Here is a 21,054-nt window from a genome sequence, read left to right on the forward strand (position 1 = left end):
AGTGAAGCCCCAAAGCCTCGACGGCTTTAGAAAACGCTTTCTGCGCTGTCACTTCCTGCAAATTCTTTTACCCAGAAACCGTGTTCCCCGTCTACCCTCCCTAAGTCTGTGATTTTCTCCCCCTCCCCGGTGGGGCCTGGCGCCCTTCAAAGATGATTGACACACAGGGAAGGCAACTGTAGGCAGGCCTTCCGGATGATTCACCAGGCTGGCGGCTGGGCTGGCCCTCCTGCTGGCGGGCCGGTACTTATTCCGGAAACACCGGCAAGTAGAAGGTTTTGCTGCCTTAGTCTTATTTTGTTGTCGTTGTTAATAATAAAGTAGTAGCCACACCTACCATAGTTTCTATTGGATAAAAACGTGAATGGGTTTTTGTTTGGTTGTTTTTTTTTTTTTAAGCTTCAGCTCTCTACTAAGTGCACCCTTTCCCAAGTGGGGCAGGTAGTCTAGAGCACTCTGGGACGGCTGGGGAGAGAAGCCAGCTCTTTTGCAAGTGAAGTATCCAGAGCCCGCCCTGCACCCCAGCCCTTGACTAGAATTTCTCCTCCTTCCCTCCCTGGTTGTTTTACCAGCTCTTTTGCAAGTGAAGTATCCAGAGCCCGCCCTGCAGCACCCCAGCCCTTGACTAGAATTTCTCCTCCTTCCCTCCTTGGTTGTTTTACAAGGTATCGAATGACTGGCGGCACCCAGTCAATGTGGAGGCCAAGAGAATGGAATCAACACCTTCCTCCCCTCCCCCTCTCCATCCCTTCCCTCCCCCTCCCCTCCCCCTCCCCTCCCCCTCCCCTCCCCCCTCCCCTCCCCCTCCCCTCCCCTCCCCTCCCCCTCCCCTCCCCTCCCCTCCCCCTCCCCTCCCCTCCCATCCCCCTCCCCTCCCCCTCCCATCCCCACCCATCCCCCTCCCCTCCCCTCCCCCCCCACTTATCCTTCTTCCTCCACCCCTCCCCCAGCCAAAACACCAACCAACCAATCCAAAAACCTCTGAAGAAGGACAGTGTTAGAACTATGGAACCAAAGCATTTCCAGTATCAAGAGACAAGGGAGCTAGAGTAGAGGGGAAAAGCCGGAATTTCAACTTTTTTTTTTTTTTTTCTTCAAGGGAAAAAAATAGAATATATCTCTGGGCAAGCAGGCCAGCCTCCCGGGAGGGAGAACCCACGATTTCCCCAGGTAGTACATTCCAGAGAGTGAATAAATTGTCCAGAGATACTGGACGGGGGCAGGGGGGCCACAGAAATACACGACATTTAAATACAATGATGGAAGCTGTTTACAGTCCTCTGAAAGATGCCAAAGGGTTTAACAGTCAGTCGCAATAGCTCACAGCAGCCGCTGTGACACCAGAAGAGTTGTAGCGTTCCACTCTTTTCCTACTGGAAAAGCTGAAGCAACACAATGACTTGCCCAGGGTCACGTACCATGCTTGGGACAGAAATAATCCTGACTGCTCCTTCCGGGCTCTACCCAGCTGACAAAGCCACCTTATTAATGTACTATCGTTCGAATCGGAATCATTTAAATTGCTCCTAATTGCAGGCCAGCGGTGAACTTTAACCTCCGTGTGACTCTGCCAGGCCAGGGCGGTAGGAATGACGGAAGTTTCCCAAACTCCTGAATATGGGATGAAATGCTGGGGGGGGAGGGGGGGGGGGAAGTGTTTGAAAACTTGACTCTGAAACTACTAACAAGCATCATATTTAGATTTTTTTTTTTTAATGAATTTGAAATGTCACCTCTCGCACTTGGGATCCAAATGGATGCCATTAAGAAAGGCGATTTGGGGGTAAATCTCAGATATATTCCAAGCAGTCAATCTTCACACACTTCCTTCTTATGCTCATTAAATGACTGTCTGTTTTGTGTTTAAAGATCCTATGTTATCACTTATATGTGGAATCTAAAAGATAAAACAGTCTGTTTCTGTATATACGTAACGAAACAGAAACAGACTCATAAAGAACAAACTAGTGGCTACTGGTGGGGAGAGGGAAGTGGGGAGAGGCAAGATAGGGGTAGGGGATTAAGAGGTACAAACTAATACTATGTATAAAATAAATAAGCAAAAAAGATATATTGTACAGCACAGGGAAGTATAGCCATTATTTTGTAATAACTTTAAATGGAATATAATCTATAAAAATATTGAATCACTACACCTGATTCAATATTCAGGTCGTACACCTGAAACTAATATAATATTGTAAATCAACTATACTTCAATTTTAAAAGATAAAGTTTTTAAAATGAAAAGTAAATAAACTTTCTTTTTAACTCTTTTGTAGGCAACTATTAGGAGGGGGTGGGAGGAGGGGACTGAGGAAGCAACCAGGCGTATAAATTCAGATCTGCCCACGGGGCTGGGCACGCGCTGTGCTCAGGAAAGAAAGTAAATTCCATAGGGCTAATTGCTCTGATTCATTTGTCCAAGCAGAGACACCACCTACCTGCTCCCAGGTATTCAGGTAAATGACAGGTGGGCGGGACCTACTGACTGTTTCAATAGCTAAGGTCCCAGCAATGTTTTATCTGTCGAGGCTCCCGTGATGTCACACATTTCCTGGTCTCCACCGACCAGTGCCTTCCTCCTTCCTCAAGGCACCTGTACGACCGGTGGAGGCCGGTCCTGCTCAGGTGGCCCAAGGAGCTGCTGGATTAACCCACAAGGCAAGAGAGCTGCAGAGTTGCTGCTGCTTTGAGAGCCCCAGGCAGCACTCGAAAAGGTGAGCTGAAACCCTCCATTTTTCTCTCTGGGCATTTAGACCACTGGCCCCGGAAGGATCTTAAGGAAGAATTTGAATGAAAAACGTAAGCTGAATGGTTTAGCCCTGGGTGTTTGACCCAGAGGGAGAAGCCCTTTTTGAAAGGAAAAGAGATGCCGTTGTCATTCTGGTGGCACAGGAACTTTCTCCCAGTCCAGATATTTAATCCTTTTTGTTTCTCTTAATCATTAATCCTGCCTCTGCTTGTCTGGGAAGTTGAACTAATTATTATTTTTTTAAACCCTGAAGTGGAGTGGGGACTTTTTTTGAAACTTAACTCAAAGATGCAGACCTGTTCAGCCCATGTTGGGAGGTGGCTGAATTCAGAGTTGCCGTATTTGCCTTATTTTGTCTTACCTTCTGCGTTCACCAGAGGCAATTTCCATCTAAACCTGTGAGATGACCTCAATTTTTTTTTCTCCTGCAAGTCTGTTCCTCCAACAGGTAAGCTCTGTTGCCCTTACTCAGCAGCCCTGCGCTCCAGCGTTCCTCCCTCTTTCTACTCTAAAAAAGTCTACTATTTTCTTTGTTCTTTGTTCTTTTTAAAACCACTTTGCAGTCTGGATTAAAATTGTTTACATTCAGACCCTGAGTGCCTGCCTGCTGACCTTTGGTTAAAGTAAAGATTATTTCCTCAGTGTTTACAAGAATATAAATTCAGGTCTGATTTGTAATTTTTTGGAACTCTTCCATTTTCTTCTCTCTTTCTTTTCTTAGCAAATATACCAAGGAGATTGTTCTGCCAGGACCTTTCTTTTTTAAGTAATTTTACCTCTAGGATCCATTTTTGCTTTCCTAATCCTGACCACACAGCCTGTTGCTACTTCTGTTCTTGACAGCCCAATAGCCACACCGCACTCAGTTCTGTTGTTAGGGGAAAAGAAGCCATCTCCAAACCCAGGTCCCTGCTGGGAAGAGCTGGAAAAATGGGGGAGAAAACTCAACCTGGGAGAGAGGCATTTCATTCTGGATTCCTTCATGGGCTATTTTTCTGAGATTTCAGTTAGCAAGGGAATAATATGTTAGGAATATTCATATTCCTATGAATACTCATATTCCTCCACCCAGAAATTCAAAGCGCATGGCAGTTCTCCAAAAGTATAAATTGAAACAAGCTGAGAACACTTTGGTCTCAGACAGTTGCTTCTCCCCCGAGACTCTGCTCCGCACTTGTTGCCAGTTTCTCTTACTCCTCAGAGGCTTATATTGCTCTTCAAGTGACCTTCGAGTCTGTCCTTTTCCCCTGAGCCCTGTGCTTGGGTGGTGACGGCTGCTTGTCCCTCACCAGTGTGCTCACTTGATTCCGAGTTTTGTCAGCAGAAGAGAAAAAGATCTCTTAGATCCTGAACCTTCCGGATAAAATTGTGTCTTTAAAGTCACAAACCTCTCGACAAGATTGCCTTTCCTCTGTTGGCCATGGTTTGTTAGTTCTTTGCATAGTAGTTCATGTATGGTTAAAGCAATCATTTCATCACTATATGTCAGAGCCCCTGGCTATTAAAGGAAAAAAGCCAAGGACACTACACCCACAGATATAAATTTATTTATTTATTTATTTATTTTTGGCTGTGTTGGGTCTTCGTTGCTGCGTGCGGGCTTTCTCTAGTTGTGGCGAGCGGGGGCTACTCTTCCTTGCGATGCGTGGGCTTTTCATTGCGGTGGCCTCTCTTGTTGCAGAGCACGGGTTCTAGGTGCGCTGGCTTCAGTAGTTGTGGCACGTGGGCTCAGTAGTTGTGGCACACGGGCTCAGTAGTTGTGGCACACGGGCTCAGTAGTTGTGGTACATGGGCTCAGTAGTTGTGACACACAGGCTCAGTAGTTGTGGCACACAGGCTTAGCTGCTCCACGGCATGTGGGATCCTCCCGGGCCAGGGCTCGAACCCGTGTCCCCTGCATTGGCAGGCGGATTCCTAACCACTGCACCACCAGGGAAGTCCCTACACCCCCAGATATAAGAAAGGGAAAAAATTACAGAGACTGGACTTCACAGTGATCCAGAATGCAGTTGGTGTCTTGGATAATGTATACATGAGTTTTGTCCAAAGGGATGAAAAGATCCACAGTGGTTCCCTTCCTGTAGTAACTCCATCCCTTGGTTAAGTGGCAAAAAGGCTTGATTGAAAAATGTACAGTCTCTTTCATTTACATCTTCCTTATATTACTTCTCTGAGCCTCAGTTTCTTCATCAGTAAAACAAGAACTAATAATCCCTACAATATAAAGTGGTCCTGAGAAGTACATGAGGTAACATATATAGAGCATCTATATACATCCTTCTTTAAGGCATTTATCTGGGTTGCTTGGAAGAGATAGTCTGACCTTACCGAGATTAAAGGTCTAATGTGATTGCAATTGTTAGGGGCCCTGATAGTTCTTGTTACCATTATTAATTGTAAGTAATTAACACCAATGTTCACAGTGCAGAGAAAGGAAACAGGCAGGAGGCAGGAAAATGCTTAAACTGTGTCATTAAACAGGCCAGGCAGATTGGTCTCCACCGACCTCCCAGGCAGGGTTTAGGAGCTGTCCGCCGCTTGTTACTCCTGCCTTTTCCCTCCTCAAGGCTCTCATCCCACAACAGTCCCACAAAATGTGGTCCTTCGCAGGCCTTTGGGGGAAATGTCCTGCTGTCATTTGCTGTAATCTGACTTGGCAGGCAGCCCTCTCTGCCTTCAGTTGTGCTATCTGCAGGGCAGATTGGTGCTTGGTCTCCTCCAGGCTTGCAGATAAACACCCTTGGCCACAGCCTGGTGAGCTGCAGGGCCAAGTCGCTGGGAGCAGGAGCCTTGGACTGAAGAAGGGGGACTTGTAGGTCTTTTGGATATGATAATTCCCTCAATTGACTATCGTGTGTCCTTTGATGACCTTGAGCCGTTGCATGAGGGCAGGCATGTTCCCAGGGCCCTGGGACCTTCTCCAGGTCTCACCCCATCCTGAAAAGATAAGGCAACTGTTCGCCATTCAAGAGCAAGGTAACAGCTTAGTGGGTTGAGACCAAGGGTTCAAAACCTTGATCCGACTGCTAGCTTGGGGAAACACCTCAACCTCCCTTTCCATCAGTTTCCTTGTTTACCTTTTCCCGCAAAAGGGACGCTAACGTGGTGTGCTTCACACGCCCCTGGGCCCCATAACAGAAGCTGGATGGGCTGCACACCTAGGTGGGTAGGTCAGGTTGACTGCAGGGGAGTGGGCAATGCCTCCCTAGGAAATATTAATCTTATTTATTGAATTCTAGGTGGAATGGTGCTACTGCTTTAGAAGAGTGGCCCGGTCTCAGCCACCAGACTCCCTTGGTTCAAAACCCAGCTCCACCTCCTACTAGCCTTGTGACCTGGGATGGGTTATTTAACCTCACTTTACCTCAGCTGTAAAATAGGCTTATTGTGAAGTTGAAATGAGTTGAAAGGTACAAAGTGCTTAGAATAGTCCCTGGCACAATGTCAGCTATTACTAGTATTATTTTCTTGAAAGGAAGGCACCCTGGGTAAAATCAGTCAGATCTGGGTTAGAGAGCCAGTCCCGCCATATAATTACTAAACTAAAGAAGCAATTTAATATCTCTTCGTATGAGTTTCATCATCTGGAAAACAGAATACTTACCAAACCCAGTGCTGTCACGAGGAATAACTGAAATGATTTTATATAAAGTGCCTGGTATATAGTAAGCACTCAATAAATGTTAAATTGTATATTATTATAGGAAACAATTGTTATATTGGATACAGCTAGACTTCTAAGGCCATGCTACAGTTTGGATATGATAATGATGGAAACAGTAGTAACTTGAGAACCAAAGATTCTCTGAGCAAAACAGACTTCCCAAAAGGCCCCCAAAGGCTTAAAAGGAGAACCTGATTAACAAAGATTTTCTTGTTTATCTTGGACTTCCAGGGGAGGGGAACTGCCAGTTGAAATGCCTGAACCTTTGCAGAACAGTGGGCAGTAGGATTCTGCGATGTAAATAAACAGTGGGTTTTCCTGGAGCAGTGATTCCTGGCTTCCTGGCTTGCAGTGTCTCCTTTTTAGATTTGAATTCCTCACTGAAAGTGGAGAAATAGGGTCTGCTAGGATTCTGACTACTTAAAAGGCCATTTTGTAAGATGCTACCAAGAGGGGACGTATGAGGGATGCTCTAAAATGTGTCCTCCTCATTGTCTCAGTATCCATGGACTCCCCGGTGGTACATAACTATTCTTGATATTTCTGTGCTGGCATCACATAGACTCACTTTCATGTGGGTGGCAAATTTATTGTCCTCTGACAGGGCCTCCAAAGTATCAAGGGCTTTTCAAAACCATTTGGAAGGAAGACTACATCACTCTTTCTGGGTTAATAGGATTTAACCATCTGTTATCTCCAAAGAATAAAGGTTTACATGAAAGCCATACAAATTGCAAAGCACAAAAACTGCACTGAGCTGAAATCAAAAACAGAAAATGTTGGTTGTCCCCTATAAACTTTTTACATTCATCTTTTCCTCTTACTTTGTTCTAAGGGACATGAGGACACCACAGTGACCTGTTGCTTAGTTACCCACAGATATATTTCAGATCAGTATAAGGAAGAACTTTCTAAAAATTAGAGTTGTCCAAAAATCCAGTAGTTTGCCTTTAGGTCACTAAGCAACAGTGACCTGTTGCTTAGTTACCCACAGATATATTTCAGATCAATACAAGGAAGAACTTTCTAAAAATTAGAGTTGTCCCAAAATCCAGTAGTTTGCCTTTTAGGGCACTGAGTTCCCTGTCACTGAAGGTGATTGTTTTTTGGTATATTTAGTACCTGGTACATGTTTGCTGAATGAATGAGTGACAAAGAAGATTTGTGTTTCTCTAGCAGCATATGCCGCTCATCTGTAAAATAAAGACTATAATCACTGATCTCATAGGATCATTCTAAAGATTAAATGAGAAAATACATGGAAAGTACCCAGCATAGTATCTTGCACTTAGTGAACTGCTCATTAAATAGTAATAATCATTATGTTTTATTTTATATTATATTCTAAAAGGAGAGAAGGGGTTCCTGGGATTCAGGTAGAGGGTAGACAAGATGACCTCCAAATTTGAGATTTGCGGTTTCTGTGCTTATCTCTCTATTCCTGTTCTCTTCACCCCTGCCCTTCTGTGTCTGCCTTTCTAGAAGAACTTCTCCCCCCTGTTCCAGGGAGCCATGCTCCTTGACATGGTAGATTGACAATACACTCCTAACAGTGGTTAGGTTCTGTCCCAATTAACCAGAGACTCTTTTTTTAGTATCACTAATATGTGACTTGAAATGTGTGGACTTAAATTCCACCATTATTTTCCAATGACTCTTAGTCGCTTCTTGTGTTTGATGCATTTGTCACAAGGACATAAAAGACTTCACCAACAGCAGAGTGGAAACTCTCCAAGAATTTTCTTTAATGGCCTCTTGGTGCAGAGCATGACAACAGCGCACATATGATGGTGAGGACTAAATATGTCATTGCTATTTGTTGAGATGATTTACATAACTTGCTTATGACTACTTCTGTCAGTCGCATGGCCTGTTTGAATAGTACGCTGTGTGTTTAGGCTTCTGCATACTCATGTTAATACATGAGTCATCTGGTGTTTTCAAACTCCTCATTAATTATTATCATTATGCTTGTATTATGTCTTCCACAGCACACATACAAACTCAGCTATTCTACCTGTAGTCTTTTTTCCCCTTTGGGACCCTAGCAAATTTGGTTTAACAGTCATCTCTGAAGACTTCTGTGTTCTAACTTAGCAATGGATTAAAAGAAAATTATTAGGTTTTTATACCAGGGCAGAACTGCTATCCCTAAGTATGTAGCTATCTAAGTGGCTGCCACTCAGCATATTGTCCCTAAACCCTGAACCGTGCAGACAAGCGTCGGAGAGGATCCTGGGGAATGTGTACCGCATTCCTGGGGAATACCCCTGGACATACAGAGACCTCGTATTCACTTCATATTGCTGCTGTAACGAATTAAACTTGGCACCTTAAAACAGCACAGACTTATTTTCTCACAGTTCTGGAGGCCAGGAGTTTGAAATCAAGGTGTTGGCAGAGCCTTACTTCCTCTGGAAGCTCCAGGAAAGAATCCTTCTTTGCCTCTTCCAGCTTCTGGTGCCTCCAGGTGTTCCAGGCTTGTGGCTGCATCCCTGCGGTCTCTATCTCTGTCTTCACATCACCCTCTCCTCTGTATCTGTGTCTTTTCTTCTGTCTCCTAAAAAGACACTTGTCATTGGATTTAGGATAAATCAGATAATCCGGGATGATCTCATTTCAAGATCTTTAACTTAATTACATCATCAAAGACTTTTTCTAATAAAGTCACATTCACAAATTCTGGGGGTTAGGATATGGGTATATCTTTTGGGGGGACACAGGCCCCTCCCACTACTTATAGAGAAATTCCTTGTCCACTTAGAGGCTGAAATATTGTGCAGAATCCAGCAAGGAGAGTTAGAATTGGCAGCCTTCACCACTACCATTATTTATTCCTATCTTCAAAGTACAATAGTTAAGTGTTTCATATTCTAAAGACCTACTGAATTTTTTTAGTCAATAGTGTAATTTATCTACAAAAGCAAATCAGTAGGGGCTTCCCTGGTGGCGCAGTGGTTGAGAATCTGCCTGCCAATGCAGGGGACACGGGTTCGAGCCCTGGTCTGGGAAGATCCCACATGCCGCAGAGCAACTGGGCCCGTGAGCCACAGTTACTGAGCCTGCGCATCTGGAGCCTGTGCTCCGCAACAAGAGAGGCCGCGATAGTGAGAGGCCCGCGCACCGCGATGAAGAGTGGACCCCGCTTGCCGCAACTAGAGGAAGCCCTTGCACAGAAACGAAGACGCAACACAGCCAAATAAATAAATAAATAAATAAATAAAAATTAAAGGTGCTAATAATTAAAAAAAAAAAAAAAAAGCAAATCAGTAAAGGTCATTTTAGGTTGCTTTGATATACAAGTAGTATCCTGGTTAAGGAAGTGACTATTCCACTGAACCCTGAGCCCAAAGCACAAGTTTTCACTTCCAGGAGCCACGTTTTCAAAGGGACCTTAACAAACTAGAGGGCATCCTGGGTGGACCCTTTACCACTACCTGGACTACCCAGGAAGACAACTGGAAGAACCAGAGACAAAAAGACAAGAGAGAAACCACAATACTGTCTTTAATTTGGGGGACTGGCATGTTTTGAGGGAATGAATGTGATCTATGTTACACTGAATGGCGGAACAAGAGCCAAAGGTCATATTAACAAGAGGGAAGCATTCATTCAGCTGTTGGCAAACTGATGAGCTCCCCATCACTGGAGGTGTTTCAAACAGAAGCTGATAGGTCATCTGTCTGGGATGTTGTAAAGAGGATTCTTGCACTTGGTGAGAATCTAAGATCATTACCCAACTCAAAATCCTGTGACTTCTAAATAATTTTAAAACCTCAAATATAGATCATCATGTGGGAACATCAGACACCAGCGGGTGGATTCCTCTTCCTCTTCCTTGATTGAGGAATTTGCTCAGGTTCTTCCTCCCACCTGGATTTCTTCCCACTTGCCCAAATCCCATTTATCTTTCAGGATCCTCCCTGAGGACCATCTGTTCCATGAACTTTCCTTGACTGTTCTGGGCCAGACTACACTGCTATCTTACTCCTTTCCCTCCACACTTGTGTCCCTGGCTCCTATTTTGGAGGACCATACTCATTGTGGATTCTCTTGCAGTGTTTTAACTATTTTTTTTTTTCTGGATGTAAGCTCCATTTTCATAATAGACTTAAACTCATTGAGGATGAAATCGAATTGCTATGGGAACTCCCACAGAAATGCAGACAAACGTCAGGCAGGTAATAGATGATACGTGAACACCTGTAGAATTGAAACAGTAGAAAAATGTTGAGAATTCAAATACCTTCCTCCACCTTGTCCTTCCTTCCTTAAAGCTTGGTTGTCTGTTAAAAAAAAACCATAAGCGTTTCCTGAGTATGTTTTTCAGCTTTGAGTGGAAGAAGGCCAGCCTGCTTCTTTACCATGCTTCTCCTCTGACATCAGCACTGCCCAGGACCCTATGGCAACTAGCTGCATGAACAGAGCCCTTGGTCAATGCAAAACACTCTACTTTCATTTTTGTTATTGGCAGGGGGTCTGTTCCATTTCACCGTGTTGGTAGACCAGAAACTGGAAGGATATCTCTTCTGGGCCAGAGTTCTTACAAACAAACCCAAGTTTTAAAGGTGTGCCATGACACCCCAGGGGAAAGACAGTAAAATCTGTCAAGAGAGACAAAGCTCCTCGGGCTTGTGAAAGTCCATCACTAACTTCTAAAACTTGCATCTATTTGGCTTGCCACCCGGGACTCTTCTCACTTAACACTTCCCTTGTTTTTCCCATTTTCTGAACACCTATGTTCTCAGTTATTGACTCCAGATATATTACATTGTCTCCCTTTAGTTCAGTTCTTTCATTTCCTGACCATATTTCAACTTCTTTAAAGACCATTTATATATATTTTTTCTGTCTTTTCTAGTGTTGGCAACACTATGCAGACTTGTGTCATTCACAGACTGCGTTAATGAATTGCTTACTCTCTCGGAGACCATTGATTTAGATATTAAGTAGGAGCAGAGCTAACCTATACCTTTGCAGCAGCCCATACGCACCTGCCCTCCCTCTGTTCCCTCTGTCTGTCCTCTGCAATGCAAATGGCGCCCCTGCCTTCCCAGCCTCCACTTCCAACCTAGGCTCTTGGTTCAAAGACAGTTTTTATCCCATGTTTGACTACTTTTATTCAGGTCACTAAAGCACTAATTTCTCCCTGTTATATATGTGTCTATAAGCTAAGGAATAGCCCACAGAGCACTTCTTCATCCTCTTATACACCTTAGTTCACAGTTGGTATTTATAAAATAATTGATGGCACTTTGATACCTCCAAGTCTCACATAATTTATCTATAATTTAACTGTAAATTTACTTTGTTTAATAGAGGAAGATAGAGTTTGCCCTAACTTTGGCAATTACTTTCCCCCAATAATCTAATTTAGGAGTTGAAGCCAGAGCTATAGCAGTGGTTAGACGAACACGCCTGCTAGATAATCATTTTAGAAAGAGAAACGAGGCCGCTGGTGTGAAGAATTTATTGGCACTAGTCCACCCTATTGCTCTGTGGGTGTATTTATTTATTTATTTATTTTTAAATTTTATTTATTTATTTTTGGCTTTGTTGGGTCTTCATTTCTGCGCGAGGGCTTTCTCCAGTTGCGGCAAGCGGGGGCCACTCTTCATCGCGGTGCGCGGGCCTCTCACTATCGCGGCCTCTCTTGTTGCGGAGCACAGGCTCCAGACGCGCAGGCTCAGTAGCTGTGGCTCACGGGCCCAGTTGCTCTGCGGCATGTGGGATCTTCCCAGACCAGGGCTCGAACCCGTGTCCCCTGCATTGGCAGGCAGATTCTCAACCACTGCGCCACCAGGGAAGCCCTGTGGGTGTATTTCTGGTCTTCATGGTTCCAGATGGTGTTCCTGACTGTAACTGTGATCTCTGCACTGAGGTGTGGCCTTAGTGACCAGTTTGAAACCAACTCTGCAGCCTTTCTGCCCTGCAGAGCTTCATCCAAATTTTAAAGTATCATCAACAACAGGAAAACCTTAAGCTCAGTTTTGTTTTAACGGCTAATTCATCTTGGATTTTTAAAACAATTTTTATTTGAAGTATAGTTGATTTACAATATCGTGTTAGTTTCAGGTGTACAGCACAGCGATTCAGTAATATATATATTCTTCTTCAGATTCTCTTCCCTTATAGGTTATTAGAAAATATTAAATATAGTTCCCTGTGCTATACAGTAGATCCTTGTTGGTTATCTATTTTATATATAGTAGTGTGTATATGTTAATCCCAACCTCCTAGTTTATCCCTCCCCCCAACCCCACAAGCTTAGTTTCTTGAAGGGAAAGACTAAGGGATTCTTGGTCTTTACGTGTTTGAGACACACTGTAAAACATTAAGGTTGGTTGAAGGGATTCAAAGATTTTGAACATTAAATAAGTCAGCAAAAATTATGAAGCACACTGAGTACAGTAGGGCAGAGTCTCATGCTGTTTGTATGGCCACAATCCACAGCGTGTCCTTGCTCTAGAGAGCAGTTTCTATCACTTGACTGGGCTCTCTTATACACTCACAGAACAAAGCTCTTTCAGGATCCAATAGTTCTGTGATCATTTTGGGGACCTGGCTGTAGGTTACACTTTCTTCCTCTCATTTGAAGCCGGTTCTTCCTCTTGCCTCATGAGCCCTTCAGCAAACGGCTCACCTGGTGCCTCTATCAAGTATAACAATCAGTTAGAGCAGTCAATTTAGACCTTGGTTAAAATTTAGTGGCACACCTGTGACAAGGTTGTAATTCTCCACTTTTGCCATTGCACCTGGCTGGGAACCAGGGCGGGTGCAAGGAAAAGATTGAGGCCCACAGGAGGTGTTGGAAGCAGATCTGGGTCCTAACCACAGCCTCAACACCCTACTGTCTCTACCTGAGTCTCTAAAAATAACAGTGACAGGGCCATGAGTAGGTGAGGCAAATGCGGCACTCACCTTAGGGTGCAAATTTTAAGGGGGCACCAAAAAAAACACTTAGTAATCACTGTAAGTAGTATTTTAATGTATTATTTTTTAAAACCAAAATTAATGCAAAATAAATCCATGGTGATCAAAATTTAAATAAAGACAAGGATTGGTAGCTCAAGTTATCTAAAGGTTATTTAAGATTATCACTTAGTCAAAAGAAATTGTCAAACATGGCAATTTCCTCAACTGAAAATCAGACAGGTAAAGAGGTAGATTTTGAAAATAGTATTGATGGGCTTGCTTCCTTTAAAGCCAGGGAAATGAAACTATGGGAAACAAATTTTGGTTTTAGTATAAGTAAAATATTTAAACTTAAAATAATGTTGTACATTTAATATACATATTTTTCATGTTTCCCACATTTTTTCAACTGTCTTAATGATCTGGGAAAAAAATAACCATTAAAAAAATACACAAAAACATGTATATCAGTACCCACGTTTCCTTTTGCCTTAGGCTGCAACACGGACCACATAGTGCGGATAGGATAAAAGTATCTGTTATTTAGGAATGTCTTCAGTGGATTTTTTCTGACACTGTTTGTCATAGGCTAAGTAGGAATTTTCCAGAAGCCTTTTCCAGAAGGCTTTCTGACAGATAAGGGGAGAACGCTAATGGTCCAAGGTGCCTGACTAATAAGGCTCCTCACACACTTTCCTTCTCAAAGAGCATCTGGAGCTTCAGGATTTCTAGTTTATCCCATCGCCCACCCCTCCGTCAGCGGCCCTTGGCCTGCCACTATTTTAATTTTTTCATTTATTAGTGAATTTCAGTGAAAGCTCATCAGTGTTTATCCTCTGGATAGGAAAAATTATCTCTGATTTACCATTTGTTTAAATGATTTCCATTTCTTTTGTGTTACATATGTCAGGATATTTTAGAACAACAAGAGTTGTCAAAATAAAGGAATGCTTACAAACAAATGGGAGAGCCCCAAATTCCCCAAATACCATCCGTTCTTCAGATCAGATTATACGCTGAGAATTCTAATACTGAAACTGTTTAGCCATTAAGGACTTTATTCTGTTTATATAAATCTAACTAATGCCACTAAATATCTTTGCATTTTCTAAACTGTTCCTAGACCTTGCTTTTGCTTTTAAAAGTATCTACTTCTCTACTTTATTACCCTTAATTTTTTTTTCCCTCTGTGGCCAAGAATTGCTAATAGATTCGTTCAGGCCTCAGGGCAGTGTCCTGTGCTCAGCCCCGGCAGGACTGCAGTAACAGCCAAGGCGTGTATTGCCACCAAGAAAGCAGATGCAGTCTTTGGCTGTGGGAGCAGTTGGTTATTCCCGCTTCATTCTGTCCTGGACGCTATCCATACACTGTAGGAAGGACACTGTTAAGTTGGGAGCTTGCAGAAGAGTGTGGTCAGCCTCTTGGATTCTGAAGGAAACCTGAAGGAATGTCAGATGCACCTAAGGCTACTGAACCTTAGGGGGAGGACTTGGGGGCTGCCTTCATATAATTGAGGGATTCAAGGAATTAGACATATTCTAAATGGCACCCATGAGGGGGTGGGTGAGTTCCAGGGAGGCAAATTTTTGGTCAATATATGGACTTCCCCTCCCTAGGAGATTAGAGCTATCCAAAGGCAGAATGATCTATTTTATAAAGTAATTAAGGCCTATTTCATCTAAGGACCATCTCTCAAGGCTCCCTTTCAACCCAAAAAGTTTCTGGCTACCATGATTCATGTCTGTCAAGGGTAAAGTACCAATGCAGGACACACTGCCATTTGACTACAAGGATACATTCTTTTTAATATTCTGAGGTCCCATTACTATTGTTTGAATAGTGCATGGGACTCATGCAACTATTCAAGAGATGCTTTAGAGTCATGTCTTGACCTTTCAGTAGAAGGAAAATGTGAAATTGTCAGTGCAGCATGCCAGATGACATGTTTATCCAGCACCTTTCCAAAGTGGAGTATATGGATTATTCTGACTACATCGGATAACCATTTCCTATAAAGCCAGGGTGCATTTAAAGGAAACTTAGTGGGGCAATAGCCACCAGGGACCCCATTGTTCTGGTAGGTTATCTCATACGAAATTTTTTCTACTTCCAAATAGGCTATATCCCAAAGGCTGTTCTTTTGTGTGTGTGCTTTTTTATCATCCAGTTTTATTGAGATATAATTGACATACAGTACTGTATAAAGTATACAGCATTATAATTTGACATACATGCATCATGAAATGATCACCACAGTAAGTTTACTGAGCATCCATCATCTCATATAGATATAAAATAAAGGAAAAAATTGTTTTCCTTGTGATGAGAATTCTTAGGATTTACTCTCTTTAATATATAACGTATGGCAGTGTTGACTTTATTAATCATGTTGTACATTACATCCCTAGTGCTTATTTATCCTATAACTGGAAATTTGTATCTTTTGACCACCTTGACCCATCCCCCCTTCCCCCCACTCTGGTAACCACAAATCTGATCTCTTTTTCTCTGAGTTTGTTTGTTTGTTGAAGTATGATTGACCTACAGCACCATGTTAGTTCCTGGTACATTGCATAGTGACTTGATATTTCTAGACATTACAAGATGATCACCACGATAATCTAGTTATGATACGTCACCATATGAAGATACTACCCATTATTATTGACTGTATTATTTCACCCCCTGACTCCTTCATTTTGTAGCTGGAAGTTTATACCTCTTAATCTCCCTCCTAAAGCCTGTTCTTAAGGATATTAAGTCTTCAGTCTATTGAATTTTCCAGTGCAGGCGACAGTGTACCTATGACCTCTAACGACCCTCTTGGCTGCGGATGGTGCTGGTTCACGTTTGCTATGAAATGTATCTTTGTTGACAAGCCACAGACGTTTAGAATTTGAAAGTTAGGTAGAAAAAGTTCTGGACAGATTTCAGGCAAGATAAACCAGGGGGAAAGGAAGCAGGGATTAAGGACAAACAGAAATGGAGATTTTGTTATTTTTCCTGGCACTTCCTGGCGTGACATTGGTGGACTACACATCTCTATAAAAGTCCCCTCGGGTGTCTCTTCCACCCCACATAAGAGGAGAAGGAGGAAAAATGGTTCCCAAGTCACAAGAGCATTGTATCAAGGCAGAATAAGAGTTCCATCCCAAACCACACACCCAAGGAGGCAATCTACTTCCTGCTCTTTCTCACTCCAAACTGCAAAAAAGCCACCCTGCAGCTCTCTTGCCTTACCCCAGCCAGGATCAGAGTGCTGACAGCTGACACATTGACTGATGTGGGTGGATAGGCCATCTCACTTTTAGGGGAGAAAATAGTTTACCTTTTAAGCCTTAATCATTTTTGATAATTTCTCCTCAATTCATCAGCAAGGCACATATATGTCTAAAAACATGATACATCATACATGCTTATAAGATGTAAACTGGAAATAAGAAACGTCAGGTAAATGATATGAATCATATTTTTTTTAAAGTCTACCTAGTTCTTTCTTTAGAGCCCAAACTGTTTTGTCAGCCAGTTCTCTTTTAATCTGTGTCTATTCGTATAGGCTTTATTTAGTCTAAAGCGAAGTTGAAAAATATATACAGCAGTGTTTACATTAATATTATGTGAAGAATCTGATTTTCTCATAGGGACAATTGCCAGGGAATTCAAATTGGTATCAGAGAAAAAAGAAAGAAAACAAAAACAAATTAGCGTTGGAGCTAAAACCTGCCGTTTTTGCTTGCCCCAATTCACTCATGCTGTGTCAGGCATTTTAACACTCAGTAAAGTCAAAGAATCTTTTTATTCAGAGATCTTGGGAAAACCCATCTGCAATGTGGCCTAAAGAGATTTTTAACTTTCTAATTTCCTGGGGCTCTTTTATTTAGTTAGTTACATTTTGGGATTCTGACTGGTCATAATCAAAAAAGATGCTGGGAGAAAAGTGGCAAAATGGTGAAGAGCAGTAAGGAGTCAGTGCAACTCACAAGTTACTTACCTACTGCACCTCAGTTTCCTCATCTGTTAAATTAAAAACAAAACAAAATCCCTGGGGATTTGTAAGGATTAAATAACATAATATATATAAGGCCCCGGCATAGTGCCTGGCACATGGTGCCTGGCATACTCAAAAAGCTGTTATAAAGAAAGAAAAAAAAAAAAGATTTTCCCAAAAGCCAACCACCCCAAAATAAAACACCTCCACTTTATTAGCACAGATACATAGAACTCTATTTCTGAAAGGGATTTCACAGTATCTAGTCTGATGGTTTGCTTTTTTTTTTTTTTTTTTTTTACTTAAGCCACAGTCCTTTGAACCAAATATTATGAGGACTTTAACGTGTGAAATAAAAGTGGAGCTGGGTCTGGGTGGAGTGGAAAAGTGGACACAGCCCACCATCCCCCCTTCCCTTCCCTGGAAGACCCTGAGGCAACTGACACACCTTCCAGAGCAGAGTGAAAACCAAAAATCTGGTCCAACTCCACCTTTTCACCAACAAGGGAATGGCCTAGAAATGTGACGTTGTTTTTCCACTGGTCCAACCAGAGCTATCACCTGCATTCCTATCAGTCTCCAGTAGCGCACAACAAGAAAGAACACGTGGGAGTATTTGACCCAACTCTTGCAGGTCTAAAGATCTAGAGCTTTAGTTCAAAATATGTGAACTTCTTTTCCTATAGCAGATGATAACCTTTGGGTGGCCCATTTCCATTTTCATGTTTATTTTTCAACTGTTTTTCATGCCACTTAAAGCATTTCCTGTGTGGTTCCAGTACCTTCTATCAGCCTTGAGGACAAAGAGAAGCTGTGTAGGTTTCCATGAAATTTGACTAGAAACAATTTCACCCCCTCCTGCACCCTCTACCTTAGCTGCCTGTGGTCTCTTTTGATGCTAAATAAAATGCTATGCTTTCTAAATGTTTCACATTCAGGGTACTTTACTTCCACCTCTTGACCAGAGCGTTCTTCAAGCCATATTACTGCAGTACAGAAATGTAAACACGAAGCTGACTCAGTGAAAGTTTGAAGTCAATGTATTTTCTTTTTGAGATAAGGCTATGTTTGTACAAACAACCTCGGACTTGATTTGGAAAAGAAAAAACTGCAAGGCAGTTTATGACTGCTGTGCTGTTTCCAAACGTGGCTAGTTTCCTGTTAGGTTATTCATGTGTCCTTATGTTCCTGTGGAAAGCTTCAAGTTATTTTATTTACTTTCAGAAAAGAAGAAAGTTGAGTTGGGGGCTGGGGTATTGCAGGATTCTTTGTTGTCATGAGCGTTGACCCAGAGTCCCCTAGCGCTGACCTCTGTGTGCACTGCTTACCCGGGCTTCTCATTACTGTGTTCATGTCCACCTCCCCTGGACTGGGGACTCCATGGGGGCAGGCATGTCCTTTAAAGCTCTCTTGAAAGTCTCCCCCATAGCCAACTCATTACCTAGCTCAAGGTTGGCGCTCAAAAAATGTTTTTTGAAAACAGAGATGTTTATGATTATCATTGTTACTCATCTCACATTACTGCAGTTCATTAATAAAAATGACTGAAGGCCAAAAAATATGTTTATTGACTGATCAGTAGACTTCCTAGATGTTAATCAGGCATGTTGAAAACTCCATTTTAAACTCTGATACTAAAGGAAAATACATAGTGTGATAGTATTCTGCTAGTTTGAAAATATATATATATAATTGAATGAAAGAGAACTATGAGAACAAAGCAAAAAGACCCCTTAGAAGAACTCTAGCTTTCAGTTTCCAGGCCAATTGAGCTAGACTGGAGACAGAAGGACTTCAGTAACAAATACATGTAAGAATAGTTAATATTTATTGGGCACTTACTATATTCCAGGCATAATTCTAAGAGCTTTATGCCTCATATCTCATTTAATCCTCACAACAACCCTCTGAGGTAGGCTGTTATTATCCCCACTTTACAGACATGGAAACAGAGGCTTAAATTATTGGCGCACAGTGGTGGTGGGATTGGCCCAGGCAGTGTGGCTCCAGAACCCACTTTACCACTACATGACTGAGTAAATGAAACGCATACAGAAGAAAACAATGCTTTCGTCATCGTAAAAATACAACTGCCCCAAGAGCTCTCATTTCTTCTCAGATGATTTAGCTGAAGACCCTGAGGTCCTATATTTTCTGAGTTTTGGAGAACGGTAGGGAAGACAGATACGAGAAAGCCATCAGAGCATTAACTGTTTTTCTTCTGGTCCTGCTCTGACAGAGAATTTTATAAATCACTGGGCTATTTTATTAACAAATTACATTTCAGAGGGTGTATTTCTGGGCATTTCCCAGATCTTACCCCAATAATTTTCACTACACCAACATGAGGACGTTAAAGGGAAATATTATTCCTGCTGGGATAGGTGGTTAAACTGAGGCATAAGGAGGCAAGGCTGCTGGCCCCAGGTCATGTCAGTCACCTGAGTGGGCACTCAGCCCTGGCCTTCTGAGTCACGGCCCGGTTCTGTCCACTGGCAGCACCGCCTCGCACCCATAACCAAGATGAGCAGTCTTGCTTTCTTTTAGGTTTGTGGATGGCTCCTAGAAGATCTTGATTCTCTCCGGAGGATACATCGTTTATCTGGGTCGGTTTCCTGTCACACTGCCCTGTCCCCACCCAGTCAACCATGAACCAGCTGGACCCTGCTGAGGACCCAGATGCCAGCCCTGCCCTGCTCTGTGTGGTGTGCGGCCAAGCCCACGCCCCTGAGGAAAACCACTTCTACACCTACACAGAAGAAGTGGACGATGACCTCATTTGCCACATCTGCCTGCAAGCTCTGCTGGACCCTCTGGACACTCCCTGCGGACACACCTACTGCACACTCTGCCTTACCAACTTCCTGGTGGAGAAGGACTTCTGCCCTGTGGATCGCAAGCCTGTGATCCTGCAGCACTGCAAGAAATCAAGCATCCTGGTCAACAAGCTCCTCAACAAGCTGCTGGTGACTTGCCCGTTCACAGAGCACTGCGCGCAGGTGCTACAGCGCTGCGACCTTGACCATCACTTTCAAATGAGGTAGGGAGGGGCTTCTCCTCCGCCAATCCAGCGAAGCCCCGCCCTCAGGGCGGCCGCTGGAAGGGTGGGGTGTTCCAGGGCCCGGCTGCTTCCCGAGATGCCTATTTCTCTAGCTTCTGCTTTGCAACCAATGGAAGGAGTCATTCAAAATAAGAAAGGTCTTAGGTATTAATGGCTGTGGTTCAGGGTGAGGAAACAGTATGTGGTAGAGTTGTGGGGTGTGAGTTGCGTGTGTGTGTTTATAGGACTGGGGTTTTTTGTTAAAATATACGTCACATAAAATTTACCATTTTCAGTATACAGTTCAGTGGCATTAGGTACATTCATATAGTTGTGCATCCACCACTACCATGCATCCATCTCCAGAACTTTTTTCATCTTCTAGAACTAAAACTTCATACCCATTAAAACACACACACACACACACACACACACACACACACACACACAAAAACTCCCATTCCCTCCTCTCCAGCCGCTAGCAATCGCCATTCTACAATAGTTTCTGTCTCCATGAATTTCACTGCTCTAGGAACCTCATATAAGAAGCATCATTCAATGCTTGTACTTTTGTGACTGGCTTAGTTCATTTGTGTCCATTTGAAATGTGCAAGATACTGGAAAATCTGATGAGCAGCTTTCTCTGAGGCTCCTGGTCCCCAAAAAGATTTCCTGGAGGGCATTGCTTATCT

The 21,054-nt window shown here is 42.9% G+C and overlaps 1 protein-coding gene across 5 annotated transcripts in view; it reads left to right on the top strand.

Moving 5' to 3' along the window:
• Nucleotides 1-21,054, top strand: part of LNX1 (ligand of numb-protein X 1) — a 219,056-nt gene that overhangs the window by 67,709 nt on the left and 130,293 nt on the right. For 2 of the 5 annotated variants that reach the window (XM_068542942.1, XM_068542946.1), the window contains exons 1-2: nt 3,012-3,203; nt 19,870-20,362. The exons of 1 other annotated variant lie outside the window; for it this stretch is intronic. In XM_068542942.1, the coding sequence (XP_068399043.1) occupies nt 19,971-20,362 (392 nt within the window). In that variant the 5' untranslated portion in view covers nt 3,012-3,203; nt 19,870-19,970. Of the gene's footprint in view, nt 1-2,672; nt 2,721-3,011; nt 3,204-19,869; nt 20,363-21,054 lie in introns of those variants that run through there. 2 more of the 5 variants (XM_068542945.1, XM_068542943.1) reach the window with 2 other exon arrangements.

Source organism: Eschrichtius robustus, chromosome 4, assembly GCF_028021215.1.
Source record: "Eschrichtius robustus isolate mEscRob2 chromosome 4, mEscRob2.pri, whole genome shotgun sequence".
NCBI lineage: Eukaryota > Metazoa > Chordata > Mammalia > Artiodactyla > Eschrichtiidae > Eschrichtius > Eschrichtius robustus.